Here is a 14084-nt window from a genome sequence, read left to right on the forward strand (position 1 = left end):
AACAACTTATCCTATCATTTGCTGACCGCCGGTCTTTTAAAAGACATTGTAACTTTAGAAATGACACAACAGGAGCAGCCCCTGGGCGAGGCCAACTATCTGTACGACAGTTGGGCGACAGTGAGTATAAAACAAAGACTGCGTAAAACACTTTTTTCACCCTTCAGAGTGTACACTCATCCTTCATATATAGAAACATAAATGAACAATGTGTCAGTGGTTCGTTTAACGCAGACTTCCTTCTTAAAACGTGTCACATTGCATTCCAGTCACCCCCCCCATGAGAGAGGTGGTACGACCCACAGCCTCTTTTGATCGCTGCAGCGCTGGAACTGGAGCACAACATGTTGAGGACTGGGGGAGGCGCGCTGCTTTCCACACTAACTTTTTAATCTCGCTTGTGGGTTCATAGTGCAACTGGAGATCTTACACCCAGTCATGGTGTGAGGTTGGTAGCCCATAACTGGTTTATTTTTGGTTTTTTTGGGGGGGGTGAACGTTGCATTGCTCACCAGATCACAGCGAATAGTGATCAGTGGAAGAAGGAAGGACGCACCGCGACCAGGGAGCGAGAGAACCCGGGTCCGAGATGCTGCAGCTCGCCGCGGTGTTGTGGGTCTCCCTAACTTTGTTCATCTGCTGTCCAGGTAAGAACCTCTGCTCGTTTGGACTCTCTGGATTGGAAAGCGCACGGACACTACCAAAGAGCGCGTAAAGGGAAGGCATTGTGCAACAGAGTGTGTGTCCATCGGCTTTGCATTGTTAGTTATGTTCAGCAGTCGACCGCTTTGATTCGTGGTGAGTTGTCACAGATGTCTTTTGAAGGGACTTCAAAAAGCCAGCCGACGGGTTCAAGAACGGGCTTGGATGGTGCGTTCACTAGGTTCAGCTTCTGCAGACACGGAGCGTGTGTGCGTGTGCGTGTGTTTGTGTTGTCCTCTCTGACATTATACACTATCGGCAGGTCTTGGAGATGCATAATACTGCCAGTGAGCGAAACGGATTAAAAATACTGTTGCTTATTTTGCACTTCATGCTAACTTTTTTTTATGATGGATGATTTTTGATCAGGTTTTGAACTTGAACGTTTGAGTTTGATTGCAATGTTGGGTTGAAAACTGTGCGTCCACAACCAGGTTCGTGTCATGCATCCTTGTGTACTTGCACGCAAGAGGACAGCAGCCGTGATTGCAGGTGGAGTTGGACCGGGTCCAGGGGTTGGAGATGATTCAACCCGAAGCAATAGTGCTGTGTTACCCTTCAGTAAACTAAATGTGGCTATGTTTTCTCACCTTGTATATACAACATGTTAGAACAGTCGCTGGAATGCATGCAGAGCTTTATCAGGACACACACCACACACGCACACCACACACGCACGCACGCACGCACGCACGCACGCACACACACACACACACACACACACACACACACACACACACACACACACACACACACACACACACACACACACACACACACACACACACACTAAAGATTGCGGCACAGTCCTTAGGCATGTCATGAAACGACTTATATGACACAATAATAAAATTGAACCTGTAATTGGCTGGGTTTGGTCGTGGTGCCCCTGCCCTGATATGTGTCATGTGACAGATTCTTGAATGTAACCATGCGACTCTTAAATGTCACCAAGATGGATTCAATATTATATTGGAAAAACATAGGGACCCTAAGATTATTCTAGTCCTGTGGTTAGTTTAGGTTCCGTCGCAAAATCTACCTCCTTTATCTCTATCTGACACACACACACACGCACACGCACACACACACACACGGACGGACACACAGAGACAGAGACAGAGAGAGACACATTGATTATCGTAGGCATGGTTTGTCATAAAGCAATTAAGTCCCTCTTGCCATTACTTGTCTTTCTTGCCTTGGACTCTTGTTTTGTGTGCCATGCGGAGCTTTTCCCTGGCTTTCTTTTGTACGCGTTCAGTCTGTATATATTCCACAAGATTGAATGCTGTCGTTTTCATGAAAACCGTCTTGTATTGCAAACTGTCCACGGCCGTGCAATGTCTGCTCAGCTGATAATACTGTGTGTGTGTGTGTGTGTGTGTGTGTGTGTGTGTGTGTGTGTGTGTGTGTGTGTGTGTGTGTGTGTGTGTGTGTGTGTGTGTGTGTGTGTGTGTGTGTGTGTGTGTGTGTGTGTGTGTGTGTACGCGCGGTCGAGGTGCCTCCTCAGCTGAGTCTAGTGGTCTTGGAGTAATGGGCTGAGTTGGACTAATGGCTTGTTGGAGAGGGTATTATGCCCTTTAATGATGTGCTGTGGGAAAGAAGGCCGGCCCTTATTGTGCCACTAATAAAATCAACTGGCCCTGCGCATTCCCCTCCGGACCGAGCTCATTTACAAATCAACTATTGATTGCGGCCGGAGTCCTGGAAGGGAGCGGGGAGTGGCGGGTGTTTGTTCTGGATCTGTGGCCGAGGTCAGCCGCGCTGGTTGGCACAAAGGAGACGCAGGAGATCCATAGAGCGGACCGCAACGATTTCAAATAAAAAGATGTGTCTCCCGTAGAGGTTAGCCGCGTACCAGTTAAGAGGTATTGGCAAAACACACAAAGACAGCGGGGGCGTTGCATGGGGGGATGAATCTCTTTTTTTCACATGTCCTTGAGGTTGCAGCCTTAGGGCTCCGTTCCAGGCAGACTCCTAATGGCGCCCGGGGGGGGGGGGGGAGGGGGTTGGTTTAGTGCTGTATTACTAACTGTGTAGACGGGCTGGAGTCTGAACGGACTGCAGTTACAGTGCTGGGGGTTGAGGTAGGCCATCACGCTGATGATGGTGACGATGATGAAGATGTCGATGATGAGTGGGAGACGTAATACCAGGGTTGTAAACCGAGGATGGGGTTACTACTAAAGAACATGTGAATGGACCACACGGGCCGAATTGAATTATTAATAACGAAACGTATAAAGTCGAATCTCGATCCAATCGGATGTGTTGACGTCTTTTAAACATGGCGTCCTCTGTGGTCGCGGTTTTCCGCCGCACCGACATCCATCAGTGAGTCTCGCATGAAAAGCTGGACCACGATGGAAGTGGAGCCCGTCGTGGCCCAGCAACTCTGCCTCTGTTGGCGTTCGCCGGACAATCCAAACACAAATGGCCGCTGCGGCTGTAGCCCCTCGGTGGATCCAGCTCATTGTTGTTCCGGCTAGCTGTGTCCGGCGGCGCCCATTGTCGCAGGCCCCTGCCTCTTTGTTAACCATCTCCTGTGCTGTACTCGGCTTCACCCCAGAAAAAAACGACCAATGAGGGCACAGAGCCGTCCGAATGTGCGGATACTCCAAGGAAGTTGTTTACAGAAGTTAACTCGGCCCGGCTGCCCATGCAGCTCTGTCATCCACTGAATGGATTGATGGCAATGCAGACAATCTAGGGTGTGTGTGTGTGTGTGTGTGTGTGTGTGTGTGTGTGTGTGTGTGTGTGTGTGTGTGTGTGTGTGTGTGTGTGTGTGTGTGTGTGTGTGTGTGTGTGTGTGTGTGTGTGTGTGTGTGTGTGTGTGTCCCTGGTCTAGCGGGTTAGGTTGGTGTGACTTGGCCTTTTAGCATAGCACCAGGGGAGAGCTGGCCAGGCCACCTGATACCCCCAGTGGGCCCTGTGTGTGTGTGTGTGTGTGTGTGTGTGTGTGTGTGTGTGTGTGTGTGTGTGTGTGTGTGTCTCTGCAGAGGGGATGGAATTGCACCTCCAAGGTAGCAGAGAGAGGTAACCTACCATTACTTGACTCCTAACACACACACACACACACACACACACACACACACACACACACACACACACACACACACACACACACACACACACACACACACCCACCGATAAGGTCTAGGAGGGGGGTAGTTGGTGGTGGGGTTGCATCTGATTGCAGTGCCCGCCTCTCTCTCTCTCTTAAATCTCCACCTTCCCATGAATCACCTGGTCCTCTGTGGTGAGGGGCTTTCTTCTCAACAGTTATGTGTGGGTGTAGGGGTAGGAGTGGTGGGGGTGCTTGTATATGGTTACCTAGTATAAATCCCCGGAGCCCATTTTGAAGCCATGTTCACTTGCTGACTATATTGTCACCCATGTTGGCTTTCGGAGGGACACAAACAAACATGGAAGCCAACAGACCTGGGCAGCCCCCTCTCCCGCGGGCATACAGCCGGTTGTGTGTTTGGAGAGGATTAGTTGAAATCTGTGGCTCTCATTGTCTCAATGGTGGACTGCTGTGGAGGACCAGTATATAAGTGTTACTGTGTGTGTGTTACTGTGTGTGTGTGTGTGTGTGTGTGTGTGTGGTCTTGCTCGATGACAACTCAAGGGCACATACTTATAGATCAGAGACACATATAGATCTGTGGTAACCCAAGTCTTTGGTTGTTAGGTGAATGAAAGTCATCTTTGATTTCTGTGAATTCTCGGTGCTGTCAGCTGTGCCTCTTCTTCCGTCACAGCACCATATCACTGAGAGGAGAGTTGCATACTGTTTGTAGAGGCCGTAAAGAATTACAATTGATGCCCAAGGAATGGGGTTCCTTGTTTTGTTAAATGTGACGTGTGTGATGTTTTTATCTTCCTTATTGGGTCAAGTTTTCTTTTTGTAAGAATCACCTTGGGAAGGAAGTGTTTGCCCTTTTTGTAGGGACATTTTATTAATGGATAATGGGCATACCCATACTATAGCAACACAGTTGCTCATGAGTTATTTTTGGACAGAGGGGTAGTGGAGGAAGTTGGAACCGGCGTCCTAGATTAGATAAAGGGGTCCAGAGGACATAGACAGATATTCATGGTTGGCAAGGGAGACAAGTCTTGGCTCGATGAGTCTGTATACAATCGACTGACATCAGAGTGGATAAGGGGTCAGGGTATGAAATACTCCCCTTGCCACTGGCTTTGGCAGTCACTGTTCTTTGTAACACCCTGCTTGCTACTCCCGACGATGGCGGGCTAAGGGGTTTGCATAGTACATGAGGGTGTGCATAGTACGTGCCCGTCTGTGCGCACGCAGGCTCCCTGAAACATGGTAGGCCAGCCTACAAACCTCAGCGTATCTCCCCTTGCCCCGAGGCTTTGGACAGTAAAGAATAGGAGGCAAGCGATTGGTGACTGTGGGTCAAAACGGACACACAAACACGGGTGCTTTGGTTGCTTTTGTAATAATTGTGCACGTATGCATGCATATGCTGCTCGTGTCCTACAGAATGGGCTGTAGCAGATGGATATTCAAGAAGGTTGCATTGATTGATTATGTGTGTACGTTTGTAGTTCTTCAATTTAAAGTATTTGAATTTCATATTTTTTGTCAATCCATAAGTTTGTTTGAATCATTATCAGAGCAATCTCTAAAAGATTACTGCCGCCCCCATCTACATGCCTTTGTTTACCACAGGCACCTGTGGTCTGGCCCTCAAATTGCCTGCAAAAGATGGTCGGCTACATACTGTGTGGACACACACACACACACACACACACATACACATACACATACACACACACACACATTCCCGCCATATACATACCATAACATTAACAGACGCGTGGATAAAAGTCCCTACATTCAAGCTCAACACACCTGCTCACACATCTGATTCATTACTGGAATAGCCAAGGATTCGGTGACACATTCTCAACCCATGGTGGATTTATGGTCACTTTTCCTTCAATCCCCTGCCCGTGTGCCCAAACTCTACTGCTGCCAGAACACACCTGCTCGGTATCTGGTGTCGTTCCTAGAACCAACCTGGGGAAACCAAGACGGGGCACACTATGTCGTCTGTGCTGCTGAACATACTTCCGTTGTTTGGTGTTGTCTGAGCATGCACTCGCCAATCTGTTGGTTTTCCGTACCGCTTGGCAAAGGAGGAAGGCGCGCTAAAGAGAGAGAGAACCTCCGCTAATGAACTAAACTGAAGCTTTTAAAAAACAGCACACACTCGCCCCACACAATCACTGCATTTAGGCCCGAAGACATGTGAGATTTCCTGCCGGCTTATATGACCTCAGAGTTAATTTGCCCTTCTCGAATAACGTCTCACTGTTGTCCTGTGAGCATGGAGGAGAGGTGATGTCACCAGGAGGGAGAGCACTGAAACCTTACTCCAGATTTAACACAATGGCCGTCTCAGGTGCAGATAGTGAGGTAGTCTACATATGACCAGTGTTGTTCCTACTAACCAGAACCTTTTTTCTTTTCTTTTTTTTAAATACGTTGCATATCCGTCAAAGATCTGTCCGACTTGTTTGCCATCTCCGTGTTGTTTTTATACTGATAATCGACATTGTCTTACAGCAAACTACATTCAGGCCTGGGGAAGATGAGGGTGGTGATTGCTGGTGGGGGTTCTTGATTAAACAAACTGGATTCTCCCATTGAGGCTGGGAGCAGAATTAGGGAAAACGGGAGCAGGAGGTAGGGCTGGCCTCCAGAGGAAGAGGGGGAGTGCGACTGAAAGCACTGCGCTCCCTAATGAACTCGAGTGGGCCATAGAAGTGGGGCCTTTTCACAGAGAGGACAAAGTGTCAAAACAAGCCCAGCCCTTCTTGCTGCTCGCCGGGGCTAAACACGGCCTTTTAACTCTGGGAGTGTGGGCGTCTGAAGTGCAGGCCGGCCGCTCCAAACAGAGGAGGGAGGCGGAATGTTCTTGCTAAAACAACGGCCTCTTAAACGAAGCCTCGCTTTTTTTTTTTTGGGCTTTTCCTTTTTTTTTTTTTTCTCCATTTAGCTCTCCTGTTTCCACCGGCCCTCGCGCACCCCTCCCCCCGCCGCTTGTATCCCCCCCCCGACTTCTAATTAGAACTACTCTTGCACAGGGAGTTGAAAAGCCCATATATTTCACGAGTAGGGGCCCTCAAAAGGAGAACCCCCCCCTCTTTTGGACTGGCAACTCTGCAGCACTGTCGCCCCTGATGAAAGGGCCTTGAATGCGTCACCGCAAAAGCCCTCAATCCACCACTAAAGACTTGTGTACTCTCATGTCCTCTCAGTTCAGTCTATTCACCTCCTGTTTCTGAGGTTCCACAACGCCACCCCGCCCCCCTGCCTTCCCCCCAGCTAAAACTCTTTCCCCTGTTTTTTTGACCCAAGCCCAGGCTTGCGTGGCTGCTTGGAAGAGTTTGGGAGTGGGATATTGTGCCCAGCCCTGGTCTTGTGCTGGGAATAAACGCTGCTATGGCTCATTTAGCCATGGGTGAAAAAGGCAGGAACAAATATGTCTGCGGCTCAAAGTCCATCCCGGCAATTACAGCGACAGATTAAAGAGCTGGCCTGGCAACTAGGTTTTTATTCTGCTAAAACCGGCTGGTTATATCATAACCCCAGCTGATAAGGCCTGTGGCTGAACTATGGTGTTCAGAAATGGCTATTTCATATAAGTAGGGCAAGGACAAAATAATTTTAAATCACAAAACGAACGGCACTATAAAAGTTGTCTTACTTTTGACCTGTTCAAGGGTCTTTTTTATGTTAGGTTAAACATTGTTTTTATTCTTTTATTGCCTCGCACATTGAGGCGTATTGCAACAAAATTACATTGGGTCATAAATAACACAATGGTCCATCTGTGAAGGCAATCATTCTCTGGATCCATCCGGGGGCAAGAGTTTGAATCTGCTTTGTATGTTGATGGATGGTGACCCAGCAATGGTACAAACTCATGTCTGATCAAAGACAGTTTGTCTGTCGGACGGGTCAAAGCTATTCAGAGAGAGTATCGTATCCTACTGAGAGTCTTCTCAAATGGGTCGCCATGATATTTCTACTTGTGGCTCTGGTGATGCATGGGGTTGCTATCGTAATTAGCTGCCTATTTTAGTTGTTATCTTGTGTCCGCCATTAGCAGATGGCTCCCTAGATGTCAGGCAAGGTTGACTGTCATACGTTGTCCTCGTTTTAAATTCGGTCCAACTGCTGTCACGGTCCAATATGGTTCCTCTTAAAGAGTGGTTTCCGCTCCTGGGAGATTAATGCGTGTTGCTGGCTTTTAACTGGGAGGCCTCTGCTTTATGTGTGCATCTGCTTACCGTCATTGTCACCCCCAGCGGAAACACCACATGGTCATGGAGATAATTGTTTCCTTGTCAGACTGGGGGAGAGTAGCCTTGCTGAACCATTTGGCAGTAGGTAATGGTCACCAAAACGTCTCTGTTTTAAGGTAGGTATGGTAAAAAGGCCATTTGGAACTCAAACCTTTTTTATGGCTTGTAAAAAGTTATGGACCAAATCCATCCCACAGACCCATTTGGTGTTTCACCCGTTTAGTTTTGGCTCACCCCTGTTTCCAATTTGTGACTTGGCCGAAAAGTGTTGTCCCGTTCAGCTCGGTTTTTGCGTCTTTGTCGGGCCTGACGTTAATCCAGGCCCTCTGGTACACAGGCATGGAAGATCTTAGCTGTTCCAGGCACCCAAGGCGCTCCAAGATCCTAGCCAGGTGTTTGCCCTCCAGGGAGAGGAAATCCTACACACAGCCTTATCAGAACCATGCAGCGCTAGGACCCGATCCTTAGTACTGGAGCGGCACATTGTGTAACGCTGCAAAGACGTTTTATTAAGGACGGATTTATCGAAGGCTTGAGCTGCCGATATTCTTCCACAGTCGCTCATACTGCTTGCCAATTGCCCTTGGGTAATGGTTTGAATTTGAAGAAGAAAAAACATAAGTAAAACCTAATGGAAGTTTACACAATGAGAATACAGCGACGGATCCGAACAGATCTGAAACACAGCTTTGCTGTACATGTCAGCCAACTCTGTGTGCATGCCAGTGATGCAGCAAAAAGAAACTGCACCATATTCTTCTGAAACCGCAGCAATCGTTCATATTAACGCACTGACAAATCACTGTCCGGGCATCGCACTTTTGATACATAGAATTCCTTCATTCCAGTGTTGTGTAGGCCCTGTGAGTGAACAGCATTGTCGAGTAAGCACAGGCTTTTGGACATTACGTCAGGGAGCAGTCTCCCGTCGTTGACTCCCGGACTGCCTGCAGGCCACTTTAGACAGTAGATTGATCACCATAACCTTGGCAGATGGCAGAGAGGCAGGGACGCTACTTTAGCCGGCCGTTCATAAAAGACCTACACTTCCCAAATGGCTTATTTAATGGTGGAGGCTGTGCACACAAACACCTTCCACAAAAGAACCATGAATCGCGGGGGGGCCTGAATGGCACGTTTCAAGGCGTATTCTGTTGTTGATGTTGTTGTAATGTTGCCATCCCTCCCAGTCGTCAACGCGGCGTTACTCTTCAGTGTCCCCGTTAGAGGAAGCATTTGGGGTCAGGGTTAGACCCTTATTTGGACCCGGTGCGTGAGCTGGTGGTCATGGCGTAAGCTGTGCTAGGCTAGCTAGCGCCATGTGGTCGGGCGTTTGTCTGATCTCTCCTAAATTACGCTAGCGGCAGTAGCGCCAGTTGTTGTCTGAACACCAGCGGGACTCTTTTAAAAGGGAGACGGATCGGGAGTGGAGTGGAGGAAAGGGCAGGGAGAGCACAATCATGACGCCAATAAATCTGGCACAGTGTATGTTCCTGCCCGCAACCCATCCCTGCTCCAACCGCACATCTCATGCCAAAGCCCCCACAGGTGCAATAGCTTAAAGGTGTGTGTGTGTGTGGCTACCCGTCCCTGGGCGGTTGTCGACACCCTGTGTGCGTCGGCTGGTGTTTTTGGATTGTGTGCATGCATGTGTTTGACAGGTGTCAGGGTTAGGCCAGTTGCTGTGCAGTCAGGGCAGCTCGCTGCATAAAGGGCCTCAGCTGGTGCCTGGCGCCCATAGTAGTCTACTCGGATATGTCTCCCTGGCAGCGGGCAACACACACAGACACAGACACACAGGAACAGAGACGCACGCAGACACACTAGCGCACAGGAACAGACACACACCCGCACACGGAGAGACGGACACACACACGGAGAGAGACACACACGCACACAGGAACAGACACACACCCGCACACGGAGAGACGGACACACACACGGAGAGAGACACACACACACACGGAGAGAGACACACACGCACACAGGAACAGACACACACACACACACACACACACACACACACACACACACACACACACACACACACACACACACACACACACACACACACACACACACACACACACACACACACACACACACACACACACACACACACTCTCATGGAGACAGAAACACGGATAAGACCACATTGGGAATAATGGGCACAAACTCTTACTGAACAGCTTTGCCTTCCTTTTGCGCGCTCCCCTGTCACAGCTGAAGCCGTCCTTGCTGGCTTCACACCCCCACGTCTCCCCATCCCCCCTGTGGCTTTAGGTAGAGAGACAGTCATCAGGTTGAGTGGTGCCAGGCCTTGGTATAATTGGATTTAGTGTTTGGCACGCTGCCCCTTCCCAGCCAATTCCCCTTCTCCTTTATGCCCGAATGGCATTGATTTATTAGCAGCGGGGCCCGGGGACATACTGTATGCTGCGATGGGCGTCTGTTCGATCCACCGGCCACCCTGCCCCGCCGCCGACGTGGGACTCCACTGGAGGCGCCTTCGCACCTACGGTTCGTTAGGCTTGGTCCCGATAGTTCGGTAGACTCGGTCCGATAGTTCGTTATGCTTGGTCCGATAGTTTGGTAGACTCAGTACTCTGCTCTTTACTCATTTTAATTTCACAACAGTTAACAGCTAACCCTTCAAACCATGATGCAATGTTTTTTGGTTTGCTTCCTAACTTTAGGACCCAAGAGTCGGATCGCATTCACACTTAAAGTGAACCGAAGCAGAGATCACTTGGAGGCTAACCGAAAGCCCCGTTTTCGTGCAGACTGTAGTTTGTTGGTTTGATCCACACCAGAGTCTGAATGAGCGTTCCCACCACCCCGACTGGATCGTACTATCAGGAGAAACGCTCCAGGGTTGGATTTAAAGCGGACCAAACAGCTCTGGTGTGAAAGCACCCTTAAGCTCACCCCAGATCGATTGTGGGCCAATCTTAATCTCTAGCTGGAAAGGAAGATTCTCCACTGAGGGATGAAGTCTCAGGAAGGAGAGGGTTTGGAGGACTATGCCGTGGCGGTTTTGGGCTGGATTCCCTCTCCCCTGCCTTCCTCAGTGTTCTGAAAGACAGACAGTGTCTAGCCTAAAAATCTACACCCCGTGCCTTTTGGTGTTTTGTTTTTTTGCAGCCCACTAAGACTGCTGTATGTGGGGCTACTTAGGTGCCCTACCGTACACCAGCCTTGGAATGCAAACAGACAAACAAAGCCCACACACACTGAGTGGAGTACAATGTGTCTCAGAGAGACATTTGGTTAGGCGGGGTCATTCCGGAAAGTTCTCCGCTTTTAGCTTTCCCCCAGTGGTGAGAACGCTCGTTGAGCGTCTCGCTCTGAGCGTTGACCTTCCAGTTGACCTCGGATAAAGTCGTCCCTCTTCTTTTCGCCCGTAGCGGTTCGCCCGTTTAGTAGTGTACTGCTGCTGAGAACATACACACATCAGGCTCGTTCAAAGAATCTCTTTGTGCGGAGTGTCGTTCTTCAGTCGTGTAATCAAATTGTTTTGCCTTGCCAATTATTCGGGGCGTTCACGCATGATTATATTTATGATGTATCGAGTGCCACGAAACATCAGAGAATCGGGGGCCCACCCTATCCCCGGCCCCTGGGGCCCACATGATGCCTCCCGAAGCTCTCAGACGTCGTCTCGACAATGTCTAACTCTCATCGCCGCCGAGCGACGTCCAACCGGCGAACCCGTGCTCCGGATCAGACAGACCCTCTCTGGGCGCGTCCGTCCCTCCTCAACAGAGCAGTCATTATTCACTCTGCTGTCGCGCGCACACGCACACGCACACACACACACAGAACACTTAATTCTACTGTGAGACACTATGGTGAGGACATGGGCGAGGGAGAGGTATTGAGAGAGGGAGGCGTAGGAAGGAGAAGGGACAGTGGAAGGGCGGAATACTTAATATATCCACGGTATGCATGCATGATGATGCCTCATGCGCTCAGAGAGAGCCGGTTGTTATTGTGCTTGCTTTGTTGATTTTATATAAAATGTATGTATCATATCAAATTAGTTTATTAAGTGGTTGAAGCGGTATCATATGAAGCAAAGTAAATGTTTGATTCGTAAACAAATCTCATTATCCATCCTTAAATAAACTGCTGCTGAACGCCAAGCGGCCCGTGCCCGACGGCGTTCCACGGGTCAAGCTTGCTCTGAACGGTCGTTCTCCCGAGGAGAATGCTCGCTGCCGTTATAGCCATCAGCAGACTGTTTCTAAAGATCCCTAACTCCTTGCTCTAGGCAGTCAACGAAGCCTGGCAAAATGGGAATAAACCGGAATGAGAGAAGGGATTCTCTTATAAGTGCTCTTAATTGTACGATTATGCACATAACACTACACTGCTACAGTGCCGAACCCTGACCACTTCTACCAGGGTGGTCGCTCACCAGTTAATAATCGCACCTACTGTAGATGAGTATTCTCGATGGAGGAAAAAGATTAAGCACAAGCACTCCCCTGGCCGTCTCTTTCTATTCTGCCTCCTACCCATGACACGCACGTCGCACGCACACTGCTCTCCTTGGGGTGACGTTATCTTGTCGCCAGAAATTTGGATTAAATCAAGATGATTTTGTTTCTTTTTCTGGCCCCAACCCTTTGCGTTGGTCTATCCACGGGTCTGCATATCGTTTTAATCCTCCTTCTTGATCGCCTGGATTCGATCTGGACAATGTGCAAGAGCTGGAGCCGGCTCCAGATCTGTTTTTGACTCAGTTCCAGAGATTTGTCAGGACGGTCATGGGGGGGGGCAGGGGGGGGGGGAGCAATCTGTGACCTCGGCATGGGTACCAACACACAGTCTGCTTCTCTTTCTCCTACGTTCCTCACAAAAGGTTTTTCATGAAACACAGGAGCGGCGCACTGAATCTGACACATTTTGGGGAAAAGCCCAGGCTCCTTCTCTCTCGGCGGCTTAGTTTGGCTTGTGTGTTTAGTTGCTGCTTTGTCTGAAAATGTAAAGTGTTTTTTTCTTCTTGTTCTCAGATGTAAGTGCTCTTGTTCTGTGCTGTAGCAGCCACTCTGATCTTCTACAGGCGTCGGGCAGTAGAGGTTGACCTCTCCCCAGATCTGGCCTGGACCTGGACACAGTTGTGGACATTGTGCAGGCAGTTAATGATTCTGCCCTCCATTTTTTTGACCTTTTGTCTCCCTGAGTTCCACCCGGCTTTCTTTATAGAGTCAGGAAATGGCCGTCCCCAAATGCACGTTGCTTCCAGGTCAGCGGGCGCGGGGTGAAGGGGTCACACCGGGGTCTGACTGACCATAAATCACGTGACAACTTTTTTTATTTTTTTTGGGGAGGGTTTCCGAAAAAAACAAAACAACATTGCTGTCATTCAAACACTTGAATGCTTAACGCAGATGTGTTTAGCACGTGAACACAGACCAGACATATGTATCCGGACCGTGTGAAATGTATGTCACTATGAAGTATTCATGACTATGAGAAATCCATACGAGTATGAAGTATGACTAGTCATAACTCATTTTTATTGTTTGTTCTCTATATTCCCTAGCGTCCCGGGACTATTGTCCGGTTTATTTTCCTATATGGATTTCTTCCCCTGTCCGCATGCCTCCATTATTCGTCTCTCCTGTCCATCTCCACCCTCTCCCTTCTGCTCGCCTCAGCGCTTAGCAACGACGACAGCCGTGACCAATCGGATCTGCGATCTTTGGCCGGGAGCGCTTGATTTGACTTTCCCCGGCGCCCCCTCCTCTCACCATACAGTGTGTGTGCGCTTACATGCGTTTGTGTATAGACACATCCAACACATAGGAGCCAGGTCTGGCCCACTTTACAATGTATCCTCCCCCCACCCCAACCCTCTCTATCCCTCCCCTCTCCCCCCCTCCCCTCTCCCCCCCCTCCCCCCTCCCACCGAGGTGACAGGAGGGAAGCGTCCAGCTGGATGGAACTGATGTGTTGTTGTTCTCCCGAGGCCTTTGATCCCTGAGACACACACACACACACACACACACACACACACACACACA

At 49.4% G+C, this 14084-nt stretch overlaps 1 protein-coding gene across 2 annotated transcripts in view; it reads left to right on the forward strand.

Annotated features, from left to right (window-relative positions):
* Window positions 1-354: 354 nt before the first annotated feature.
* The window catches only part of lrp4 (low density lipoprotein receptor-related protein 4), an 80311-nt gene continuing 66581 nt past the window's right edge, over window positions 355-14084 (forward strand). For both annotated transcript variants that reach the window (XM_056607620.1, XM_056607621.1), the window contains exon 1: window positions 355-647. In XM_056607620.1, coding sequence (XP_056463595.1) covers window positions 590-647 — 58 coding nt within the window. In that variant the 5' untranslated portion in view covers window positions 355-589. The remainder of the gene's footprint in view (window positions 648-14084) is intronic.

The sequence above is a fragment of the Gadus chalcogrammus genome, chromosome 14, assembly GCF_026213295.1.
Source record: "Gadus chalcogrammus isolate NIFS_2021 chromosome 14, NIFS_Gcha_1.0, whole genome shotgun sequence".
NCBI lineage: Eukaryota > Metazoa > Chordata > Actinopteri > Gadiformes > Gadidae > Gadus > Gadus chalcogrammus.